The 23,592-nt window shown below is 36.4% G+C and overlaps 1 protein-coding gene across 2 annotated transcripts in view; it reads left to right on the top strand.

Moving 5' to 3' along the window:
- DENND1B (DENN domain containing 1B) overlaps positions 1-23,592 on the top strand; it is a 159,575-nt gene that overhangs the window by 111,945 nt on the left and 24,038 nt on the right. For both annotated transcript variants that reach the window (XM_086462730.1, XM_086462729.1), the window contains exons 14-16: positions 6,453-6,578; positions 16,248-16,349; positions 22,751-22,841. In XM_086462730.1, the coding sequence (XP_086318856.1) occupies positions 6,453-6,578; positions 16,248-16,349; positions 22,751-22,841 (319 nt within the window). The remainder of the gene's footprint in view (positions 1-6,452; positions 6,579-16,247; positions 16,350-22,750; positions 22,842-23,592) is intronic.

Below are 23,592 nucleotides of genomic sequence, written 5' to 3'. Positions count from 1 at the left end.
AAGACTACTCCTTTGCTCAAATTTGAACACTTTCACAAAAAAAGCTTGGAGAATTGAGGGCATCACTTTTAGCAACCAAGTCTTACTGAATTCTCCATAGTCTAAGCAGAACTTTTATAAATATGATCTTCAGAAAACAATAGGCTTTTTAGGTTTTTAGCATCTTCTGTGGTTGTTAAATATTGTTGACCATAAAATCTACAGAGCTGTTGAAAGATGCATAGCCTTTATAGCGTTTGGTGCCTACACGCTACGATGCAATACAGAATCTAGATGGGGTTTTAGAGTTTTAGCTTTGACATTCCTAAAGTCATAGGATTTGACACCGTAAATTGAGCATATGAACATAACTGTTCTAAAAGTAGCATTTGAGAAGGAGGCTGTAATTCACGTAGAAAATTAAGGTTACTTTATAAAACAATTACTCGGAAGGTAATGGTCAACATGTAACAGTGGAATACAAAAGATTTATTTGTAAAATTTAAATATCATAATTTACCATGTTTTCCCATCAAAAAATAGCCAAAAATATTACTAATATATTTTAGAAACTCAGAGTCAGCAGTGTGTGCAGTGTTATGAGGCAACTATTTATTTTGAATAAATTCTTAGAGTTGAGGTTCTGTTGAAGCTGGATATATTTTTAGCAGCTAGAATGTGAGGTTGAAAAGTACCACTAGTTTTGAAGACATTTGCATTTAAGTAGTTTTTTTCATCTAAACAAGTATTTGTAATTAAATGCTGGAGGGCTATCTGAGATGCCTAAATCCTGTGCATGTAGATAATATCAAATATGTAGAAGCTGTTTCATTGACAATGCTGATTTAAATCATATCAGATTCCATTTTGTTGTAAGGTTTTTGTTTTGTTTCTCTGCTGTCTTCTCTTACTTTCTCATGTTGAGAGTGGGCTTACTTTTACAGTGACATGATCTGATGGGGAACACCAAAATATAGTTTAAAGCATAACAGCTGTCACTGATACCAGAGAAATACCTGGATATCGTTTTTTCTTCAGAGATCTGGTAGTCATTGGGAGCCCCATTGCATGGTTCTGCATTTCTCAGGCTGCAAATGTCTTGAATACTTCTATATGTGTTTAAATTTATATGCATGCTTAAGTTTTTGCAGGAGCAAAGGCTTTGATTAATAGTTAAATGATTTTATCAATTTATTTTTTAACTTTATGTGCAGTTCTATTCTTCTACTCAGACGGATATTGAAGAGATACTAGTCATGCTTTGTTTCTGATCAGATAGTTATATTTTTGGAATTTTAGAAAGGACAAAGGGTGACTATTTTAAAAAATGACACTTTTTGTTTTCTTGACCACACAACATGCTTCTACATTTTAGATACACTTAATTACATATGAAAGTAAAATCACATCTCAATCTCATGACTTTCTAAATCTCTGAAAAACTATTCTATTGATTCAAACCTTCCTGACACTCTTGATTGCTCTTCATTGGTAGTGTTTGGTAGTTAGTCCAATGAAGTCACCTTTCTGTGAGAAGCTGTTGCTAGGAGAAGACAAAAACAGTTTGCTTCTAGTGTAAATTAATAATATCGTTCCTGAAATGGATCACTAGTCTCTTCCAGAAATAAATTTTAACAGCATTCTAACCCCTGTGGTTTGTTTGTATGCAGTTCTTTAGTTTTAAACTTTGTAAAAGGCTATTTCTGCTTAAGATAGGCAAAGGGGAAAAAAAGTCTGGCATTCTTAATCATAGATAGGTAGATAGATTACAGCACATATGAGGAAAAGATTTTGATAAAGATGCTGCTTGTTATTTTTTTGGCTTCATGCCAAAACTGTGTATTTTCTTTGAAATTTTAAGAGCTATTAATGATGTCACCCAAAGGGTTCTCGCACTTCCTTGGTTTTAAGTTCATGGATCTAAGCGATCACAACCCTGCTGTGAACCGAGTCCTTCTAAGTAGTTCAAAGCACGAAGTTTCTTATGTATACCCACTGTATTGACTGTAATAACTGCTTTATCACTCTATCTTTGATTAAACTGTGGAACTGGGAGAATTTGCTGACAAGCTATCCAAATGCTATCACTCAGTGGTGGGATAAGCCCTGAGAAATCACTGTCCCTCTGCATGCATGTTTGCTGATATCAGCTTGAAGGAAACCTAGGCTGGTCTCAAGGGTGCTTCAAGCATGCTTCAGCCAGGATTCCAGTTGTGACAGTTGGGAAGCCAGGCCTGTGGCCCACATTATCATAGAATCATAGAATGGTTTGGAAGGGCCCTTTAAAGGCCATCTAGTCCAACCCCCCTGCAGTGAGCAGGGACATCTTTAGCTGGATCAGGTTGCTCAGAGCCCCGTCCAACCTGACCTTGAATGTCTCCAGGGACGGGGCTTCTACCACCTCTCTGGGCAGCCTGTGCCAGTGTTCCACTACCCTCACTGTAAAAAATTTCTTACTTATATCTACTTTAAATCTATCCTCTTTTAGTTTAAAATCATTGCTCCTTGTCCTGTCACAGGCCCTACTAAAAAGATTGGCCCCATCTTTCTTATAGGCCTCCTTTAAGTACTGGAAGTCCTCAGTAAGGTCTCTCATGGGAGAAGTGCTCCAGCCCTCTGATCATTTTTGTGGCCCTCCTCTGGACTCGCTCCAACAGGTCCATGTCCTTCTTGTGCTGGGAGCCCCAGAGCTGAACACAGCACTGCAGGTGGGGTCTCACCAGAGCAGAGTAGAGGGGCAGAATCCCCTCCCTCAGCCTGCTGGCCACACTTCTCTTGATGCAGCCCAGGATGCAACTGGCTTTCTGGGCTGCGAGCGCACATCACCAGCTCATGTCCAGTTTTTCATCCACCAGCACCCCAAGTCCTGCTTGGCAGGGCTGCTCTCAATCCCTTCATTTCCCCCAGCCTGTATTGATACTGGGGATTGCCCTGACCCAGGTACAGGACCTTGCACTTGGACTTGTTAAACCTCATGAGGTTTGCACAGGCCCACTTCGCAAGCTTGTCCAGGTCCCTCTGGATGGCCTCCCGTCCCTCAGGCATGTCACATCACTCAGCTTGGTGTCATCTGCAAACTTTGCTGAGGGTGCCCTCGATCCCACTGTCTCTATGTCATTGATGAAGATACTAAACAGCACTGGTCCCAATACGGCCCCCTGAGGGATGACACTCATCATCGATCTCCATCTGGACATCGAGCTGTTGACCACTACCCTCTGGAAGTGACCACCCAACCAATTCCTCAGCCACCAAACAGTCCACCCATCAAATCCGAATCTCTCCAATTTAGGAAGTGGGATGTTTTGGGGGACTGTGTCAAAGGCCTTATAGAAGTCCAGATAGGTGACATCTGTAGCTCTTCCATTGTCTGCTGATGCAGTCACTCCATCACAGAAGGCCAGTAGGTTGGTCAGGCAGGATCGTGCTGGCTGTCTTGAATCACCTGCCCTCCATGTACCTTAGCATAGCTTCTAGGAGGATCTGTTTCATGATCTTCCCAGGCACAGAGGTGAGGCTGACAGGTTGGTAGTTCCCAATGTCCTCTTTTCTACCCTTTTTAAAAATGGGTGCAGTGTTTCCCTTTTTTCCAGTCACCAGGGACTTCACCTGACTGCTGTGTCTTCAAATATCTTGGAGAGTGGCTTGGCAACTACATCAGCCAATTCCCTCAGGACTCTGGGGTGCATCTTGTCAGGTCTCATAGACTTGCGTACATTCAGGTTCTTCAGGTAGTCATGAACCTGATCTTCTCTCACAGTGGGAGGTACTTTGCTCCCCCAGTCCCTGTCTTGCAGCCCATCCACTTGAGAGATGTGAGAAGAGAGGCTGCCAGTGAAGACTGAGGCAAAAAAACTGTTGAGTACCTCAACCTTCTCCTCGTCCATTGTTACCAGCTTGCCAGCCTTGCTCATCAAGGGAATACGCTTTCTTTAACCTTCCTTTTCTGGTCGACATACCTGTAGAAGCCCTTCTTATTATTCTTTTCATCCCTTGCCAAGTTCTCTGCAGGCTTTTTCTTAAGAGCGCTGTGCTCCTAGTACTTCTGCAGAATAATCTAATAGAGCTCTTCCTGCCTTTTAGCATTGCCTCCTGAGAGAAGCTGAAGTTGGAGGAACTTTCTTTGAACTCCAGCATAGCCTTTCTCTTCAGAATGGCAGCACAAAAATGTGCACCTGACTTAACACATTGTTGTGCTGGAGAACCCGCCTCCAAACTGCCAGCCCATTGGGATGTTCTTAATATCGTTGAGCTAATAGCGTACCAATTCTGCAGTGAAGCGGGAGATTTGTTCCTTTCTATTGTTCTTTTTGACATGTTTTTGCCTAAAGCATCCTGTTTATTGATTTATGTCAGGGTACGTAGGACCTGCCAGAACTGAGGAAACCATAAAATACCATTTTCCTTCACATCCCCTGCTTTGTCCTATAATTCCTGTGCTCTGCATTGTATTTACACCCTTTCTTCTCTTACCATGCCTTCTTATCTGCCATAATTTCCCAAACTTGCAAGGTATAATTTAGAAGAATGTGGATTTAAAAGAATGCAGAGAATTTTCTATCTTTTCCCTCCCTTATATTTAGAAGATGCTTTGTCCATCATGAAGAGACAACATTTTAAGGTTGACAGTTCTTTTTTTGACCTCATCTTACTGCTTTTGTTTTAGTGAAACTGAGCTCTAACGTAGATGGGCAGATTTCCCTTATACAAAGGATATATAAATTTATTTTCCCGGGAAATTATTATATATGATATTATTATAATGTATGATTATTTTTAAATAACTTTAAAATAATTACACAATACAGAACAAAATAACCAAACACAAAACCAAGGCATGCATTTATTTTTTTCAACCTTGAAATGCTCAACTGTTTTTTGTACTCAGACTTGTACTTTTTTTTTCTTTTGAGGTGTAAGGGAAAACGTAAATGAGCCTTGGTGTATGCTTTCCATGGGCTAAACGAATCAGGCTCTAAACTTTTATCTAGATCTATGGAGCTTGGATATAAATTGAAAAGATCACAGCTATGGGGAAAAGACCTCTACTGTAAAGGCCTTTCTGCATAGATTATGAACATCATAACTCAATAATTTTTTTTTCAAAACTATAGTTATAATTGGACCCAATGGGGGTCTCTCTCTTTGATCAGATCACAGTAACTGTGACTTTACACTGGAAAATGTCACTACTGTGAAGGTTTATCACCTGTAGAGCTGGTCTTTTCTCTGATGCCATGTTCAGTTCTCATTAGCATTATTCAAAGTTTAGTTGTTAATTAGGTTGACACTTCAATTACAATCATAATCTACAAGAGCAGTCAGGACTGCTTTCATAAAGAAACAAAAAGATACTCATTCTTGCATATATTTCCAGAAGAATGAAAGCTGTTTTGGTGATTGTGTTTATGATGTTTTGTCTAAAGAGTAACTGTGAATGTTACTTTGTATTTAGGGACTTAAATATTGCTTTATTTTGTATATTGCAATACAAAGGGATGTAGAAATATGTATTCAACATAATTGGGGTTGACTTACTTCTCCAGATGTCCCTCATGATGAAAATTAGGAGAGTGTAGACTATAACTGGGTGTGATTCCACATACCTTTAAAGAAATATGTAATAATTCCAGAATTGTATGATTTTCCTCCAAAGTATCTGCAAGTAAGGGTCATCTAAATTAAAATGTCCCATTTTTCCTCTAATCTGATATAATCAGTGATTGCTATTTGCCAAGTAAAAAAAAACAAAAAAAAAACCCCAAAAAAACCCACAGACCTCCTTGGAAAAAAGGTCTAGCACTAAAATAAGAATGGTATGTGTGTATGTACTTATTTATTTATTTTTCAAACTACAGGTGCCTCCTTAGTGGTGTTGGTGTTATTTTTTTTCCCTTTCACATGTTTTAACTTCGAGGACAATTCTCAAGGCAATGTAGCACTGTATTTACACAAACTTTTCTCAACTATTTGACAGTGGTAGGATCTACTGCCATGGTGCATGAGAAATAATATAAGATAGTAATTTGACTTAAAAAAAGATAAATCCCTAAAACTGAACAGTAAGTGACTATTGAGAGTCCTTAAAAGTAAGCCTTCATAGCATAAATAAAAAATACCCAACTATCTTCATTCAAAACAAGCAGGTATATGTTATGATTGAGAAAAAAAGATCTGTAGAAAAGTGGCTCACATGCATTTTGCTGTAAAATAATTAAGCTTATTTATGTCAAGAGGCCTTGGGAAAAAAGGGAGCGTAAACCAATTTGCATTAGCACTCTACCATCATCCCCTGCTTCCATTTCAATTAACAGACCAGCAGGTGCTCTTTGCAGTTAAAAAGATAAGCTATCAAGGAGGAGGATGAATTTTTGGCTGACCTGTAGACACCATGGTTTGCCTGCTGATTGGGTTCGTACCTCGCTGTACCAATTTCTGAGGTGTTAATTTAACTGTTCCACTCTGTCATGCAGGTCTCGGCCTTGAAAAATAAACTGAAAAAGCAGTCTACAGCTACGGGTGATGGAGTAGCCAGGGCCTTTCTTCGGGCACAGGCAGCACTGTTTGGATCCTACAGAGATGCACTAAGATACAAACCAGTAAGGCTTTTTCTTCTTTACTTCTTTTTTCTTTAATTTATAAAAGCGCAGTCTCATTCTTTGCAAGGAAAATATGAAATGTTTTATCTCAGTCTGAAACATTTAAAAGAAAATGTTTTAAATCTTACCCTATGCTAAGGATGCATTGGCAATTTACGAGACACTACCACCTCCTGACAATGAGTTGTACTGAAAAATAAATACTCATCTAAAGTCAGATGTTTTCTTGTTTGTGTCACTTTTATAATTTATTTAGTATAAAATCAGATTGTATTAGTGAAATATGCTTACACACAGCTCAGCTGGTTTAATATGGTGAAGAACTGAAGAGGCCGTGTCTTTCAGACTCCATCATTTTCACTGTACTGGTCTGGAGACTTTGCTGTGTTTGAGGCCAGAAGCTTTTTGTTTCCTAGCAGAAGCCAGATATGAGTCAAACATGCATCTCTGCTATTATACATTTATCTTGAATCCACTGAGCAGTTAGGAGAAATGAAAAATCATTTAAACCCATCAGAATTTCAGAATTTGTATTTCTGATGTTTTGCTGGTACTCAGTAGATTAATGTGTTAGGGGCTTTCATCCTTTCTGGTTTATGAGGGTAGCACACATTGGGCCTGTTAGAGATAAAATCACAGAATAATAGGAGTTGGAAGGGACCTCTGGAGATCATCTGGTCCAAAATCATTTATCAGAAACAACTTAGAGATTCATTTCATCTCACAGTCCTGATTCTTTTCCTATGATATTTGCAAACTGCTGATAGTAGTTCCATTTGATAACACGCATTGAGATGACATTGGCTGAATAAGATTCTGAGGTTATGATGTTTGGTGGTCTGATGAATTCAGATAAATACTGTGATTTGATAGGAGAAAATAATCCTCTCTTGAATCGTCAAGTTTGTAAAACTGGTCTGTCTGTGGGTACACAGGTGGATGTTTATTTGGGGGCGAGGAGGGCCATATATTCTGTTGTTGGGTAGGGTACCATGTGGTATTTCTTGGCAGGAATGGATAAGACAGCTATTAATTCCAGATGAGGCCTTTTCCTGGAGGAAATACTAAAATACCGTGTGGCAAGGTGGTCTTCCTTCTACCCAAGTGGTTCTCCTACAGGTAGTCTTTTTTGCCCTGAGCATTTCACACACTAGCTGTCTGTGCCATTGTTACTGAGATGAAAAGTAACCCATGTAGAAATGAAGTAATGTTTAAGGGTTTAGTTCAAGGATTTGTGTTTAGTAGTCATTATAGTTTTCCTATGATATGGAAAGCCAGTTTGCATGCTGTATTGAAAGGACTGTACCTGTTTTCCAAATCGCTAGAATTCATTGCAGTACTAGTTTCATTAAAACAAATAATTTGAACAAAACAAATAGCTGTAGTTTATTCCATAGTGACATTACTTGACATTTTTCAGGAGGGGTTATCCAATTTGTCCCTTAGTTGAAAGGCGAGGACACTGGTCCGTGTCAACTCACAGCAGCTTGCAGTAAGAGATGTTAAGTGAAAAACTGTCTTAATCTATATTCGATATATGCAGACAGAATGATGTCAGGCTGGTTGATGTCTTTACCTCTGTTCTGACCAGAAATAAACTCCAGTCAGTCCTTTATTTTGGTAAGTTTGTGGAACTGAATGTGCAAATTCTTCATCATTCTGATTAGCATCTCTGTTGAAATGAGCTCTCCGTTAACTGATTTCGATTTTATTTCAGTTTATCTGTTGGCATATCTGAGATCTCTACATTTGCACTGTGTTGGAAGTGGTGCACCATGCATCATTTCAACTGGCAAACGTTTGTCAAAGTGACCTTTGCAGTCTTTCTTTCTGCATTATTTTCTTTTACAGGTTTTTTTTATCTTTTTCTTTTTTTTTTTTGTTTTTTTTTGGCTCCTCTGATTATATGGCCTGATGGGCTTTTTTTTGGTTTGTTGGGTTTTTTTGGTTTTGGTGGTTGTTTTTTTATTTTTTAAAGATACTTTATTTTAGAATATTTTAACAGGCAGAAGTCTGCTGGCAAATATGAGCTTATCTTGGATTGGCGTCAACTTATCCAAAGACAAAGTGTATTTTTTTAAAAAAAAAAAATTAAAAAAGCGTAACAGTGATGTTGAGATGTGTTCAGATAGTTTTAACTAATTTAGTATTTTACAGAATTTTTGTTGTGATTGAAAAATTTATTAGAAGCCGAATTTGCTCTGAATTAGTAGAAACTAAGAGAAGTCCCATAATTTTTCCGCTCATTTTACATGTGCTTTTTGAACTCAGTTTAATGCATTGTTAATTGAATTGGGACGTTCAAAAACTCAAATCACATTTGATTGTATTAAGACCATTTGTCAGGAGTCTCAGAATTGTGAATTGTTATTACAAAGAAAATACTACCCTTTGTTTTGGAGTCTGTGGTGCTAGATTTAGTAAGGAAGTCTAAAACACAGCTGTGGTTTTTATTTACATTCTTTCAGGAGCTTAAGTATTATTCATGTAGAAAATTTTTAGGGGGTATACTTAAATGAGAATATTTTTTATATAGATTTGAAACACTTTTGCTACAAATAAGCTTTTCATATTTTCAGAATCAAGAACTGAGGGCTTTTGGGGTGTCATTTTTAGGATCACAAACATCCTGATGAAAAATAAAATAATGTACTTAGCTATCAATTTCTTATACATTGAAAAATATGTTTAAGTGAACTATTTTCCTTGCAACAGTGTGTTCTGTATGATTTTAACGTGAAACATGAAACAACTGTCATTAATATTCACTTTGAGTAAAGAACAGCTTTAATAGTGTCTGTACTCATCCAACACTTCTTTTCACTCCAAACGCTGTTCATCACACTGAGCACTCATTCTGTGCAACTGTTTGTTTTCAGCACAGGACAGATTCTCCTCGGTATAGCAATATGTCTTGAACAAACGTCTAGCAATTATTGAAAAAAATGAAAGGGAAAATGGGAAGCTTCAGAGGTCTTGAAAGGAGTTCATGGGACTCCAAAAGACCATATGGAAAATTAGACTACCCTGATACAGACAGGAAATATGACATGTAGTAGATAAAGGTGATCATATTTTTGCGTGTAATAAATGATAACAAAGAACTTAATCCAATAAAAGTTTCAAAAAAAAGTGAAAATTGTTGGTTTTTTCTGATTTAATCATGGTACTGAATTAAAGAAATCAGTGAAATTGATATAACTGCCAAAAGTATTTTTGTAATATGCTACACTTTACATCAGCAAATATTGCATAATAGGAATGGATCTATAGAGCAAAAGAGTACTGTTGGTGCTAAGGACCTGACATCCACACAGTGTGGATTCTAGCTTTATTGTGGTTCTTATTTTAGTGCTGTGGTGAATACTGAATACCCATGAGTAGCTGGAGCTCATTTTTCGCTTTAGTTTGATCCAGAAGGAATCCAGTTCATGCATGGTAGGTGGAGCTGATTGAAAAAATTGCTTCAGTCACTATCATTTGATAAATGACCAAAAAATAGTTCAGAACAAAAGATCATTTGTGGAATGGTGAGTTCTAACGTTTTTGTATATAGTCTCATTCACACAGAGGACTGCAATCCATTTTGAGATGTTGGGTGAGATGCTGCAACAGAGGAATGTGCATGGACTTTGTGAGGGGGTGGTCTCCAGCAGTGGCAATGGAGCTATTTAGAGTGTTTTGCTATAAAGAGCCCTGGAATATAGAAAGGCAAGTGGTTAGTGCATGGTTATACTCACCCAATTAGCAGCTGCAGTGTGAGCCATTATGTGATCTGCAGCATCAGTGATCACAGTTTTGACCACAAGAATCTAACCCTGGTAAGGCATTGTGATGATCAGAGTGTTGTGAGATAAGTGCTTCTTACATCATGTAAATGCATGTACAAATCCAAATTATATTTACTTTGGGTAGTCACAACTTAGCCTTGAACCTCTTGTGGCTCCTATTTTCTTCAGGTAGTGCGGGATTTGGGAATTCATCGTGGAATAATATTACACGTTCCATGTTTCAGAATTGCGTGCGTGGGTCGGTGTTGGATACAAAGATTACAGTTGTGCAGTTTCTGTCATTTTGTCAATCAATGTACATGCAACATGTTTTTTTTTCTAGCTCTTTACTGTGTACATTCTTCGTGGGTAATTTTTAGTCATCCTTCCTTATATCAGACAAGAGCCACACCAGGCAAACATTTTAACCACTCTGTGATGGCTAGGGAAAACGAGCCTTACACATGTACTTGTGCACACCTTGAAGATGAAAGCAAAGACTAGTGAACTTTTTTCAATTAATTGCCTATGGTATGGTCAGTTAATAAAACACTGTATGATGTAAAGAATTCTTAGACAGGCAATATTCCCAGTCCGTGTCTAGACACGGAGAGGTAGATAAGAGAATGAGGAAGGAGCTGGAAAATTATGAGTATAAAAGTATTCACCATGTTAGAGATTAATTTTAACATCATCAGGAAAATAAGCAAAGCAGAGAAGTTGTTTGCTCCTAAGTAGCAAGTATCAGGAGGAAATACAGGTGTGATATTTTTATTATTTTTTTTTTAAAGAAAGGTAATTCATCATGGCAAGACAAATAACACTTCAAATGTATTTCAAATAATCCTTTTTATGACACATCTGTTGAAAGGTTATGGAATATAAGCAATAGTATTTCTGCCTTTTGAAAAACTGGCTTTTCTTCAAGAATTAGCTAACAAAAGATGAAGTAGTTGAAAAAAAATCACCTCTTTTGGGGAAAAAGTCCTCAAAACTCTTGATGTTAAAACAAGAGAAATAAACCCAGGATAACTTTAAGTTATGCTGGTTGTAACATCACTCATCAGAAATTAAGAAATGAAGAGTGAAGGTTAATGCTTTGCTCTGGAATGCTCAGCAGTAGGAGTCCATGGTCTCATCAGCACACCAGGGGTGTCGAGATAATGTCCAGCTTGAAGATAGCACAGCTTGTCAGACCTCACTTTAATTGAATGCAAACTGGAGTGCTCTGGGCCAGTATTGACACTATTTTAAGCCGTGGCATCGGCTCTCTGACAGATGCAGGTATTGTATTCAATATGCAATAAATCAAAATAATACAATTAAATGTTATATTAGGAATAAATTGTTATTTTAAGGTTCAGAATGCACCTGAATTACTTGAGAATGCATAAGTAATGATTGCTTATAATTGAGTTTCAAAATGAAACTTTTTGAGGACAGGTATCTCCTGAAATGGGCATTGACTTGTTTACCTTCCCCCCGCTCCACACCAAGAGTTAGGCGTAGAAAGTAGAGCAGAGAACAGAAACCGAGAAAGAGTAATGAAATACCAGAACAGAGTTTGTGTTTAAATCCAGAACCTCCCTGTGTAGTATCTATTACAACTATTTATTGTGACTTCCATAAGAGTTTTGTTTTACATGTTGAAAACCGTAATGTTTAATTTGTCTTAAGTACCGCAATAGTCCTTATATTGAGCATAGATATTATATTAATAGGAGTTGTTGTAGTGCTTAAGTGTCAGTAGAAGAAATATCAGCCCATCTGAATCTTTTTTTTTGGTAGACTGCAAGAAATTTGCAAATTTTGCAGAAATTTGTTTGTAACTTTAAATGGCACCTTTCTGAGTAGAGTTGTAGGTCATAGTTAGTTATCACCTGGCCTTTGTCTCTGAGTGTCATGACAGCAGATGAAATTTCAGTTTTGTACTTCCTTGATTATAAGCAGAGTAATTTTAATATCAAAACCAAAACAGTGCTTAAAGTTTTGTGGTTTTGTGGGGTTTTTAAAATAAATTATACAAACCTGAAGAAGCTTTGGCCATACCTACCTACCTTATAGTCTGCATGTAATAAGAGCTACCATATGAAACTGTATTAATTATAGCAATAGTACAAATAGTTGGTATGAGTCATCACATGCTAGAGCAATATGAATGTTTTCTGAAATAAAGAATTAAAATGTTTGTACTTCTTGTTCAAGTTAAATATCACTAGATTTAGAAAGCACAAACATACCTTCGAATCTAGATTATTTTTCCTTTTAAAATGATCATGCTGGTTTAGCTCACTGTTTTTGCGTTCCGTCGAGGTCTGTATAAATAGCTTGCTTAAAATGTGAATGTAGCTTAGAGTAAGAAATTCCTGCTGTGTGTGGCAAGCTATGAAAGGGGAAGAAAATTCTATAGCAACTGTTGTTGAAAGGACAGATATCTTGTTTGGGCATAGATTGTTTGGTCTGAGTATTAGCTGTCTACTTTTCAGTATAGAGTCCCCACTGGGTTTTGATCGAACTTGTTTTGAAAGTACATTGTAGATCAATACGACAGGGGCCATTTGATGGTCTAGTAGTTAAATATCAGTAGAGCATTCCTCCGAAACTCAGTTTCTAAAGGTACCTGGTTGTATTTGCAGAAACAAGAATGTTGTAAGCTTTATGTACAAAAACTTCTGGAGCCTTTTTTTGTTTATATTGATTCAATACTTTTTTTTTTTTTTAAATAGCACTTCAAAAGGCTTCGTGTTTACAGTAATAATCTTGAAGATTTGTAGAACTTTTATTTGGAAAACAATTTTGTTATTCAGAGCCTTGAACAAATAGAGCTAGGAGTTAATTATATTATTTAATGCAATTTCAGTAAAAGTTACAGCAGATGCCCTGAGAAAACTTCTCTATGGAATTTCAAAAAGTTTCAACAAATTTTCTCATTCTCATGTGCTGAATAGGTAGAAGGTTTAAACCTACTCAAATTTTTAAAGCAACCTTGCTATCAGTAGGTTCAAGTAACATAGGTGACTTTGGATGTGAACTCTTTGTAGATCTAAATAAATTTTCAGCTAAGGAATAGCTTTGGTTATTCTGTCTCTGAACTGTACTGATAAGGGAACAGATGTGCCAATGCATGAGTGCTTACTAGGTATCTGAAACATCCAGCGATTGAAGGAAAGTATTTGGGAAAATATTACAGCCGTGCACTAAAAATGTGCGTTGAACTACCATTTCCTGTCGGTCTGTTGCATGGCTCAGGCAGGAGAAGTGCCATCAAGTAAAACTATCTGACTGCTCTCTCTTCCCAGGCTGATGGGAAAGCAAGAGCAAGCATGCCTGTTTTCTTCTGGGAGATAACCTCTCGTTTTTCTCTTTCATCTTTCCCAAGACAATTGCGAAAGTGGCAGTGGAGGCATAGCTTAGTTTTTATTTTTCTAAATAGTGTATTTTCAAAATACTATTTCCTCTCTTTGGTTCTAAATTTAATGTTTCATTGTATGTCATGAGCCATCATCTAGTCAGTTCTGCATTCCCACAAAGCCTCTGTATTTCCAGAAAGCATTTCTTTGTGTAACTACAGCAAAAATATATATACACACACACACACACACATATATATATATATAAAAATAAGGAGTTGCTATAATTTGCTGCCTTGAAATTTTTTAGAAAAACGACAGAACTGAGAAGAGAGTCTGCCCTGAGGAGCACTGTGTCTTGTACCACCATGTCTCACTGGAGACTACTCCATTTGTTTTGATGCACTTTGAATTTGCTAAGTAGCTTGGGGTCATCTTCTTAAGACAAGAGTCTTTAGGAGCTCAAGAATAGCTAATGCAAAGTGGGTCAGGAAGGCAGTGCTATTTAAAGTACCACAAACGTTTCAAGCTGTTTGGCAGATCCACCACATCCTGCATGTGTACAGTATTCACAAGTTACCTTGGGATGAGTAGTAGGTGGAGTAACTTGGGTGCTTCTGGAGACTTGATTGACATAGTGCTACATATTGTACTGAGGTGGGTTTGCATATCACAGCATTCCAGCTACCCTGTGAAAGGGGAAGGATTACGTTAGGTAAATGTATAGCTTCTAGCTCTTCCAGTGAGATTTCTTTTCTAAAATCAGAGGTTCCATAAAGAAATAAGGTTGTTAAACTTAAGAACAAGTTAAACATGAACTTAAGTACTTTTTTGAGTAGGATTTGCCTTCTTAAAAGAGAGACTTAAAAAAGAGGGAACCATTTGATAGCACAAGAATAGAATTTAAAAATGACATCACAGCGCTTTTACTGCAACATTTCCTTGGCTTCTACTTGAACCATTTAAAAACAAAGTGCAAGGTGTAAAGAGCCATAGAAAATGATTTAGAGCTACTCACAAAACTAACCTGGGTCACATGCAGAAAATGCTTTGTGATATTCGGGAGGCACATAACTGCATAGTCAGCCAGAATGATAGGAAAATGCGTGAATTAACGTGTGTGGTTAAAGTTAAACAGAGTTAGGAGAAGAAATCTGTGGTGATCATGGGCTTGAATAAATTTGTCTTTAAAGTGGCTAACAGTTGGAGCTATTGTGAAGATCAGTATAGCAGCTGTCTTTGATCTTTTTCTTTTGAACGGCTGAGGTGTCTTTTATTCTGTTGTGGCACTGCCCTGTATGTGTAGCTTTTGGGTAGTAAAATATTCTATGGTAGATTTGGGTGGGGCATTTTGTTGGTTTCCAAGTTTTCTGTCTTTGAGACCTTTGATAATTGTTTCTAACCTGGTAATTATTTTGGTTTTGTAAACTTGGGTGATAGGCCTTTTGGCTTTATGGTGAAATCGGTTCATGTACCTACACGAACTGAACCATCACTACACGGACTTTGTAATGTACTTATTATTTATCCAGTTATGCTGAACAGCTTCAAGTATTTATCACAAAGTGTTGACAAGAATAGCAGAATTAGAGAGCATGCTGATCAGAAATGTTCAGTGGTCTGTGCACAGTGAAGACAGCAAATTTTAAATGAAATTAGGGAATAACATAGGAGTCAATTTGATTGTTTATAAATAATCTTACTAGCATCTTTTTATTTTTAAATGAATGCTGTTTTCAGTAATAAATTAATCAACAAACAGTTTTCAGTGAATACTTGTTTATCTTCTTTCATCATTGAACTGTTTTGGTGCAGGGCTTTTGGTAACTGTAGGCTATGCACTGTTCCCATGTTGGGGAAATAGATTTTATTGTATTAAATGTTACTCTCATCTGTTCAGACTTTCTTCATAACAATGTTCCAAAAACTTTGTAGCTTTTGGTTTTGTGTAAAAATAAAATAGCTGTGTATTTCGATAATTTCCTGTTAAATCAGCGGTATATTTATCAATCGTCTCATGATTTGGTAGAATAAATATAACAATAATTTGGTGCAGATACATGGTTTTGGACTGAATAAGAGTTTTGGCTTGCTAGTATTGCTGGTTTAGCATGCCAGGGAATCAGAGTAATCCTGAACAAATAATGCATGTTAAATTATTTGGAGCAGTGGACCTGCTCTTCCTCACAATTTAAACTACTTCCTTGGAATTTTTAATGAAGAGTGCTATAAAGGTAATATGAACCAAATGTAAACTGCTTTACTTTTTCCTTGCAATGTGTATTTTGTAGACTGACTTAATAAATCAGAGGTTCAATTGCAAAATGTATTTTGAGAACTATTTAAGTGTCGTATGATGATTTTGGGCTTCTTTTGTTGTTGTCTGCGTCTGTTTAGTTGGATGCATGTTTATCAAGATTGCTTTAAAGGGAATATTAGTGTGTATTGACTATTAAGAAATAAATAAATGTGTAAAGGAGAATTTTAAATAAATCAGCATATTTGTATACTCTAGTTACCATCTAACTTTTTCTGTTTAAATTTTTTAGGGAGAGCCTATAACTTTCTGTGAGAATAGCTTTGTGAAGCATCGTTCCAGTACTACTAAGCAGTTCCTGGAAACTGCTGTTAATCTTCAGCTGTTTAAGCAGGTATGAGGGGGTAAATGACCCATGTTTAATGATTTTCTCTTAAAACTTACCCATATTTACATATGTTTTCCTTTCTGTCAGCTTATGAAACTCTGGGATAAAATACAAGCCCTTTGTGTACAGGCAGTCATCCCTGTATTTTTGTTGTTTTGTTGTATTTTTAAAACTTCAGTTATAGTTAGAAAGAGTGGTGAAGTGGTGAAACTCAACAAAAAATAACCCCAGGGTGCAGAGCCAGTGCAGAATCTCTTCAGAGCCAGTCAGCAACTCATCTAAACAAGAAAAATCATGGATCTCCCAGCTTGATGGTTGAACTTCATTTTCAGCTCTCTTGGCTCATGACCAAAGAACCTAAACAACATAGGGCTTACTTAAATTGGACTTCAGTGGTGTTTTATTTAAAAACTGGATTCATACTGTAATTGCAGTTTTCATTGCTAGGCTTTCTGAAGTATGCACGCAGAGAATGTTACAAACCCGAGCCATAGGGGTGGCCTGAAGAATATTCTAGCTGATCTGTTAATGCAGATTTTGAACTAATAGAGAGCAAATTGTTGAATGTCTGGCACAGCTCAGTAATAGCTTTATTACAGTCTTTGAAATGAATTTTTTTCTTTTATTTTATTCTGTAACTCTCTTTTTTCTGCCTTTTCAACACATAACCCTTGCATCAGAAGGGTGTTAAGAAAGTTATTAATAGATTTTTAGGAAAATCAAGGAAAATCTGAATGAAATCAGCAGACTAATAAAAGTATATATTTTCCTGCAAATATCTGGAATGATTCATGTTTAAGTAATCTGGTGGACTTCTTTGAAGATATACTACCATGATAGATAAGGGAAATTCATTATATGTAGAATCTTCTAATTTTCAAAAAACATTTGGTGTTAATCAGAGACTAGTGTCTAAAGTGAAGATTTATGAAAGGATGATAGTTGGTAGAAGCCCTGTGAAAATATGTTGGATATTGTCTCCTAATTGTATAAAAGTTAAGGAAATACCGATCATAGAATTTAGCTCCTTTAATTTTACTGTGTTTTATTTTATACAATTACAAAATGTAAATAAAAATATAGACTAATAAAGAAGAAATCTGAAACCTTTTGAAGTATCTGGCACATATGATAGAAATGGAAAGAAGTAACAGTAAGCGGTGTTGTTTACATTTTGTGTATCTCAGTGTGATAAGCTAGAATGAAACTTTTGTAATAGAAAGCTGCCTACATGCGATGTTTCTAAATTGTTGTCACACTCCTCCTACTAAAGCAACATCTTCAGCTGTTCTTACAGCTTAAACCTTAAACCTTACAACCTTAAACCTTAAACCTTACAAAAAAGGTTTAACTCCACTGAAATGAATGGGTTTGTCAGCGTGGCTCTGTGCTGACCCATTACATTTTAATACGTGTTCAATTAAAGAGTCAATCTACAGTTTCCTTATAGCTTAATTTTATTTCAACTAAAGGAACTAATGTATGTTACAGGTTTAGGAAATACTAACAATGTTGATGACGTGTGGTTTAATAGTAGTAGTAGTAGTGGTAGGTTTTTTCATTCCTCTAGTTTCTATTGTGAAGGTTACTCCTGCTTTTTCAGATAATCCTCAGCCCAGCTGCATCTTGTCCAGTTTTTCCCACTGACAGATGAGCTGTTTTCAAAGTTGTTTGTGTTCAAAAAGCCTAAACTGTGTTCTATTCTGTTCTGGAAAATCTTTTAAGCAGAAAATAGTTCTTAGAAGCAGCCTTAAACCTAGACCAAGCAGAAAATACGTATTTTAAATACATATAACTGACAAGTGAGCTTTATTTGTGCCATTTTATAAAATTCTTCCTCTGTCCTTTTTTCTTTGTAGGTTTTTAGTCTTCTCCCCCTCTCTCCTGCGTTAAAACATGTTCATTCCTCTAATTTAACCACTTTTTTAATTTTGGAAGTTGTAGTATCATTTCACCAAAGTACCAGGAAATCAGTGTTGGAATAAATTGTATTAATTCTTTGTGTTACTCCCATTCAGATTATTTTCATCTTCAACATCATCTGGTTTTACTTTGTATTGCATTTTGATGTGCTTTCTGTCAATGTTATCCCCAAATGTATTAGCGTATGCCAGTCCTTTGTACAAAAATCATTAACTAACCTGAAATAGGATCAGTCCCAACACTTACCCTTAAATACCATGACTGGTGACACTTCCAGCCTGAGACTTTTCCTTTTGTTACAAGTTGTTACCTCCTTTTTGGGCCTCATCCAACCCAGAGTTCAGGTACCCTGCTTTTATTTCATCTGAATTAGTGTTTTGAGACATATGCAAGAGGCTTTTTTGTGGTATAGATAAATTGTATTTCCTTTATCTAGAAAATTAATTGTCAAGGAATCTGTGAGAACCAGTGTTTTGATAACTCATATATCTTTCCATCTACTCATTTATCATTTTTCCCCAAAAAAACTGTTTGTAAGCCTCATCAAATTGCTAAGGGCAAACTGACAGACCAGCACTTATTGCAGCCTTTGTTTTTTGAGTAATGGTACCATTATTCTTCAACTGTGTTTTCTTTACCTTGATAGACTCATAAAAATTATTTTACTTCTAGATATGTGTGCGGGTTTCTTTAGAATCGCGTAACAGAGGTTAATCTAGGGGGTTTTTGACCAAAGTTTTATTCCTTAGGTATTACAATGTCCGTTTCTGTATCTTATTTTCTTTAACACCTGTACTTTTGTCCCCCTAATCAGCATCATAGTCTTTACTGAAAATTGAGACAAGATAATTTTGGCAGGGACAATGCCTAGATTATCTTTTAGCCTCAAACCATTCTTTCGGACTTACAACTTAGGGAGATGTCTTTTGCATCAGGTTGAGGACTTCACATTTTTGGAAATTGAAGGAACTGTTTATATTGCTCTGAAACAGAATACATCAAACTGTTTATGCGATTCGTACATTTTCCAGGAATTCATATGATAAATACCCTGATATGGATCACAAGTATAGGGATGTGTGAAGTTCAGTTTGCTTGCTTTAGTTTTCTAAAGCTGTTTTCTGCCCTGAAACAGAAATTTTAAACCCCCTGCTTATTATTACTCTTAAAGTACTAGGATATTTAATAATATTAATTTTTTTTTTCTTAAAAAGAAAACAACTATTATTTATGTATTAAATATTCTTATTTCCCGATTAAATATACTATGTATGACAATTTTTCTTCAGAGTAAATGTTTGTTCTCTTAAACTGTATATTTACGTTACTACTTTTCTCACTGTATTTTTTTTCTATATCTTTGATATTTGTACTAATATGTATGCTATCTATTAGCTTTTTCTGAGCCTTAGAAAGGCTCTCATTTAATTAGGTTACCCTAGAAGGTAGCTAATCTTTCTTTCAAGCTGCAAACATAAGCAATTAATAGTTGCATCTTACATGTCAAATAGTTCTGATGAGTGTCCAGGGAAAATATTCATTCATTTTTAGAACTAGCAGGAAGCCCAATGCTAGACTATCTCATTAAATAGTGTAACTCTATAAGTAATGTCATCTGCAACATTTACTGGGATTTGTTCCCAAAATGGTAGAAAGTGCTAACTAGAAAAATAAATAATGAATGTAGGATTAGAACTTAAAGAATCATAAGTCTTTGAAAATTATTAGTAATTTCAAATTTCCTTTACTAGCTTTATGAGTTGAGCTGTCTTCTGGCAAGCTATTGACCTGTTATTGTGAGAAAATCACATTTTTGATGTCTTCTTCGCTTCTGCCAACTTTTTCTTTTTAATAATGAGTGGGAATTTTTACTCCTGCCTACATAAATGATTTTGTTTAGCTCACAAACATCATCTCCCCCACCCTTTATCACCTGTGCAACAAGATCTTCTGAAGTGGATATGGTCGATATTTTGGTTTTAGAATTCAAAAGTACTTAAGGTTTGTGGTAGTTCTGTCTTTAGTCAGCTTAAAATCCAAGAGTGGCACTGGAATAACTAGTTTTTTGTTGAAAGCAGTAATCAACCAAGGGTTCTCCAGATCTCAAAGTGAATGTGTTTCTTGAAATGGCAGGCCCAGATTTTTCAAGGGTATGGGTTTGAAAAATGGGAGAGAGAACTGTAAAGTGTATGTGTAATTCCACATGCTGTTCTTTTCATGTAGCAATTGATGTGCAACCATTATCAGTAAATTACTCAAAAGTAGTAACTACTATTACCACTACTAACAGCTATCATTTTCTTTAAATAATGTCTCCAATATCTTTTTGCTAACAGTTCCATTTGTTATTATTTACATTAAATACTCAGTTGCAGTGATCCTCTGAAAACTGAAATTCAGTCAGTGTCTCAGCCTTCTGTTGATAGAATTTTACCAAATGATGAGTATGTCCATAAATCTTATGTTAGTTTGTATTGTGGAACAAATTCTTATCTTTCCCAAATGAGATAACGCCTTACAGTTCAAAGGCTGGGGATGGGGGGTGGGGGGTGTTGTGGTTTGTTTTTTTTTCTTTTTCCGTAGCAGTAGCTAAAGATGCTCTTATCTCTTTTTCTTACTGTGAAAAAATCCAGTGATCCCATAGTGGTCTGACCATGAACCAACCTATCTGGAAAAAAGCTAGCTTGGAGTAAAATGAAAAAATAAGAAGGAATTTAGACAAGAAAGAGACAGACATTGTTATCTTTGTGCTTGCCTTATTCTTGCTGCAGGAATGTTTGTACTCTAAGAAAGTAATTTGTTTCATGTCACTAGTCTGTTCATTGACAAGCATCAGATTGTCACTGACACTGTTTGGATGATCTGTGGTGAAATATGGTATAGCCAAATAAATAATTTTGGTTACTTCCTATGAACTGTTTAGTAGCAGTGAATAACTCATAATTCTTGCTAGGAGATGAACCATGTATAATTGGAAAAATGCTTTCTCACTTTATCTCTCAGACTTGAGTTAACCTTTTCAAAACAAAAAGGGAGGTGTTGCTTCTTGAAAGAATTTTAAACCTTTAAGAACGTGCTCGTTGTACTTCTTTGAAGCTGGGTAATTCTTGAAAAGTATGTTGTCATTCCTTCTGAGAGGTTTAATCATTAATTATGTTATTTTCACTTTCTGACATATTTGGATCGTTTCAGTCTTTGTATATACACTTATACATATGTGCAAATCACACAGAATCACAGAATGTGAGGGGTTCGAAGGGACCTCAAAAGATCACCTAGTCCAACCCCCCTGCCAGAGCAGGACCACCCAGAGCAGGTCACACAGGAACGCGTCCAGGCGGGTTTTGAATGTCTCCAGAGAAGGAGACTCCACAACCTCTCTGGGCAGCCTGTTCCAGTGCTCTGTCACCCTCACAGTGAAAAAGATTTCCTCATGTTATTGTGCAGCCTCCTGTGCTCCAGCTTACACCCGTTGCCCCTTGTCCAGTCATTGGCCATCACTGAGAAGAGCCCAGCTCCGTCCTCCTGACACTCGCCCTTTACGTATTGTGCTTGTTTAGCTGTAACCTCTGCAGAAGGACAACTGTTGTAACAGGCATCTGTAGGTGCATGTAAATAAGCGTTAGTGGTTAAAAAAACCAAAAAGGGTAAACAGATGTGTTAGAACTTAAAAATACTTTGGTATCAACTCTGAACTGTGCTCAGTCAGGTGGAGAGGGTCTTAGGGCTCTGCCTTGGCATTATACCTCGCTTTGTTTTAGCGCTTTTTGTCACAAATTCCATACAGTTAAATGAAATGTCCTTCGAGTCAGCTGGCATACTGGCAGTCAAATCCAACCTGCTGTTACCAGCATTTCTGAAGCCAAGCCACAGGCTTCGTCTGCTGTTTCGCTGGATGAGTCTGCTACCCTTTCCCCTCAGATGCTGTCCTTACAGGGTCATTTTTCATGTAGAACACGTATGCTTTTAATGGACCTCAAGTAGATGTTGTAACCTGCTATTTCTTTGAACTGGGTGTGGTGAAATATTTCCAGTTGTTCTACAGGTACTTTTTGAGTACAGCAAGTTCTACATTGGACCCATTGATGCATACCCAGAAAGGGATACCGTAGGGAAGTTTGTTTGTTTTGTTAATGATGCAAAGTGGACTTATAATTTCACCACAGAACATCAGGGAGTGTCTGAGTGACCTTTATGTGATTATGATTACAAATCCAAAGTTACTATTTGTAAGGAAATAAGTTAATATGTTTTCATGCCATTAGAAAGGCAAGAAAATCTTGAAAACCATTTAAAATATTTCTGGACAAAAATTTGTAAATTTTGCATAATATAGGTAATTTACTTGATCTACATAAAATACTCTGACATTTCTGCTACTCATAGTTGCAACTGCTCTTGCAAAATCCATCTAAAAGCAGTATTTTATCCTTAAGCCATATGTTGTCTTGAACATACATCCTTTATATATTTTTTTTTTTCAGTTTATTGATGGTCGGCTGTCAAAATTAAATGCAGGAAGAGGATTCTCTGATGTTTTTGAAGAAGAAATTACAGCAGGAGGCTTTTGTGGAGGTACAGAATTAAAGTGTACTCATTGACTCTTCTTCTCTGGGAGCTGTTCAACATGATGATGTCCTCATGATGTCCTGTAAATTTCAGAAGTCATTAATCCTGTTGCTGCTTCATTGTTTCCATTAACTCTTGGAAAGGTTTTAGCCTTTAACAAATCACTGCTGAGACACATACTATTATGTATCTAGTTATATCAGAATATTAAATGAAGATATGTTTGTTCAAAGCAGTATATGATGAAATATCAGTATATTATTTAAATGTTTAACTGCACGTTTGTATGATACGATACATTCTGTGTAAACAGTATTTTTAAAATAATGTTGAAATCTGTGCTGCTGAACTTTTTTTTCATAAACACTTCTTAACCTTTTTTCACAACTAATTATTTCTGCAGTACAGAAATCAGAGTGATTTCCTGAATTTTTAGAGATATTTGCTTTCTTCAGCAAATGTGCTACACTAAAAAAGAAGGAAACATTTTCAACATTTATATATCGTCTGAGGAGGGAGAATGGAAGTTTACCTTCTTCATAAACAAAAGTATTATTCCTTGTGTTTTTCCCTCAGTTATATTCACTAACAATTGTTATAACACTTTTCATGTTAGCTAGCTTACAAAGTTAATCCATATAGAAGAGTCCATGCTATATCCATTCCTGATTATTACAGGACGATTGAATGATTTCCTGTTAAACATTTAGTACAGCTCTATTGCTACTTGAGGTGTCATAGATGCTATCAAAATATC

The sequence above is a fragment of the Leptosomus discolor genome, chromosome 3 (genome assembly GCF_034619465.1).
Source record: "Leptosomus discolor isolate bLepDis1 chromosome 3, bLepDis1.hap2, whole genome shotgun sequence".
Classification (NCBI taxonomy): Eukaryota; Metazoa; Chordata; class Aves; order Leptosomiformes; family Leptosomidae; genus Leptosomus; species Leptosomus discolor.
The sequence above is the reverse complement of the archived record's forward strand: the minus strand, read 5'-3'. Positions and strand labels throughout refer to the sequence as shown.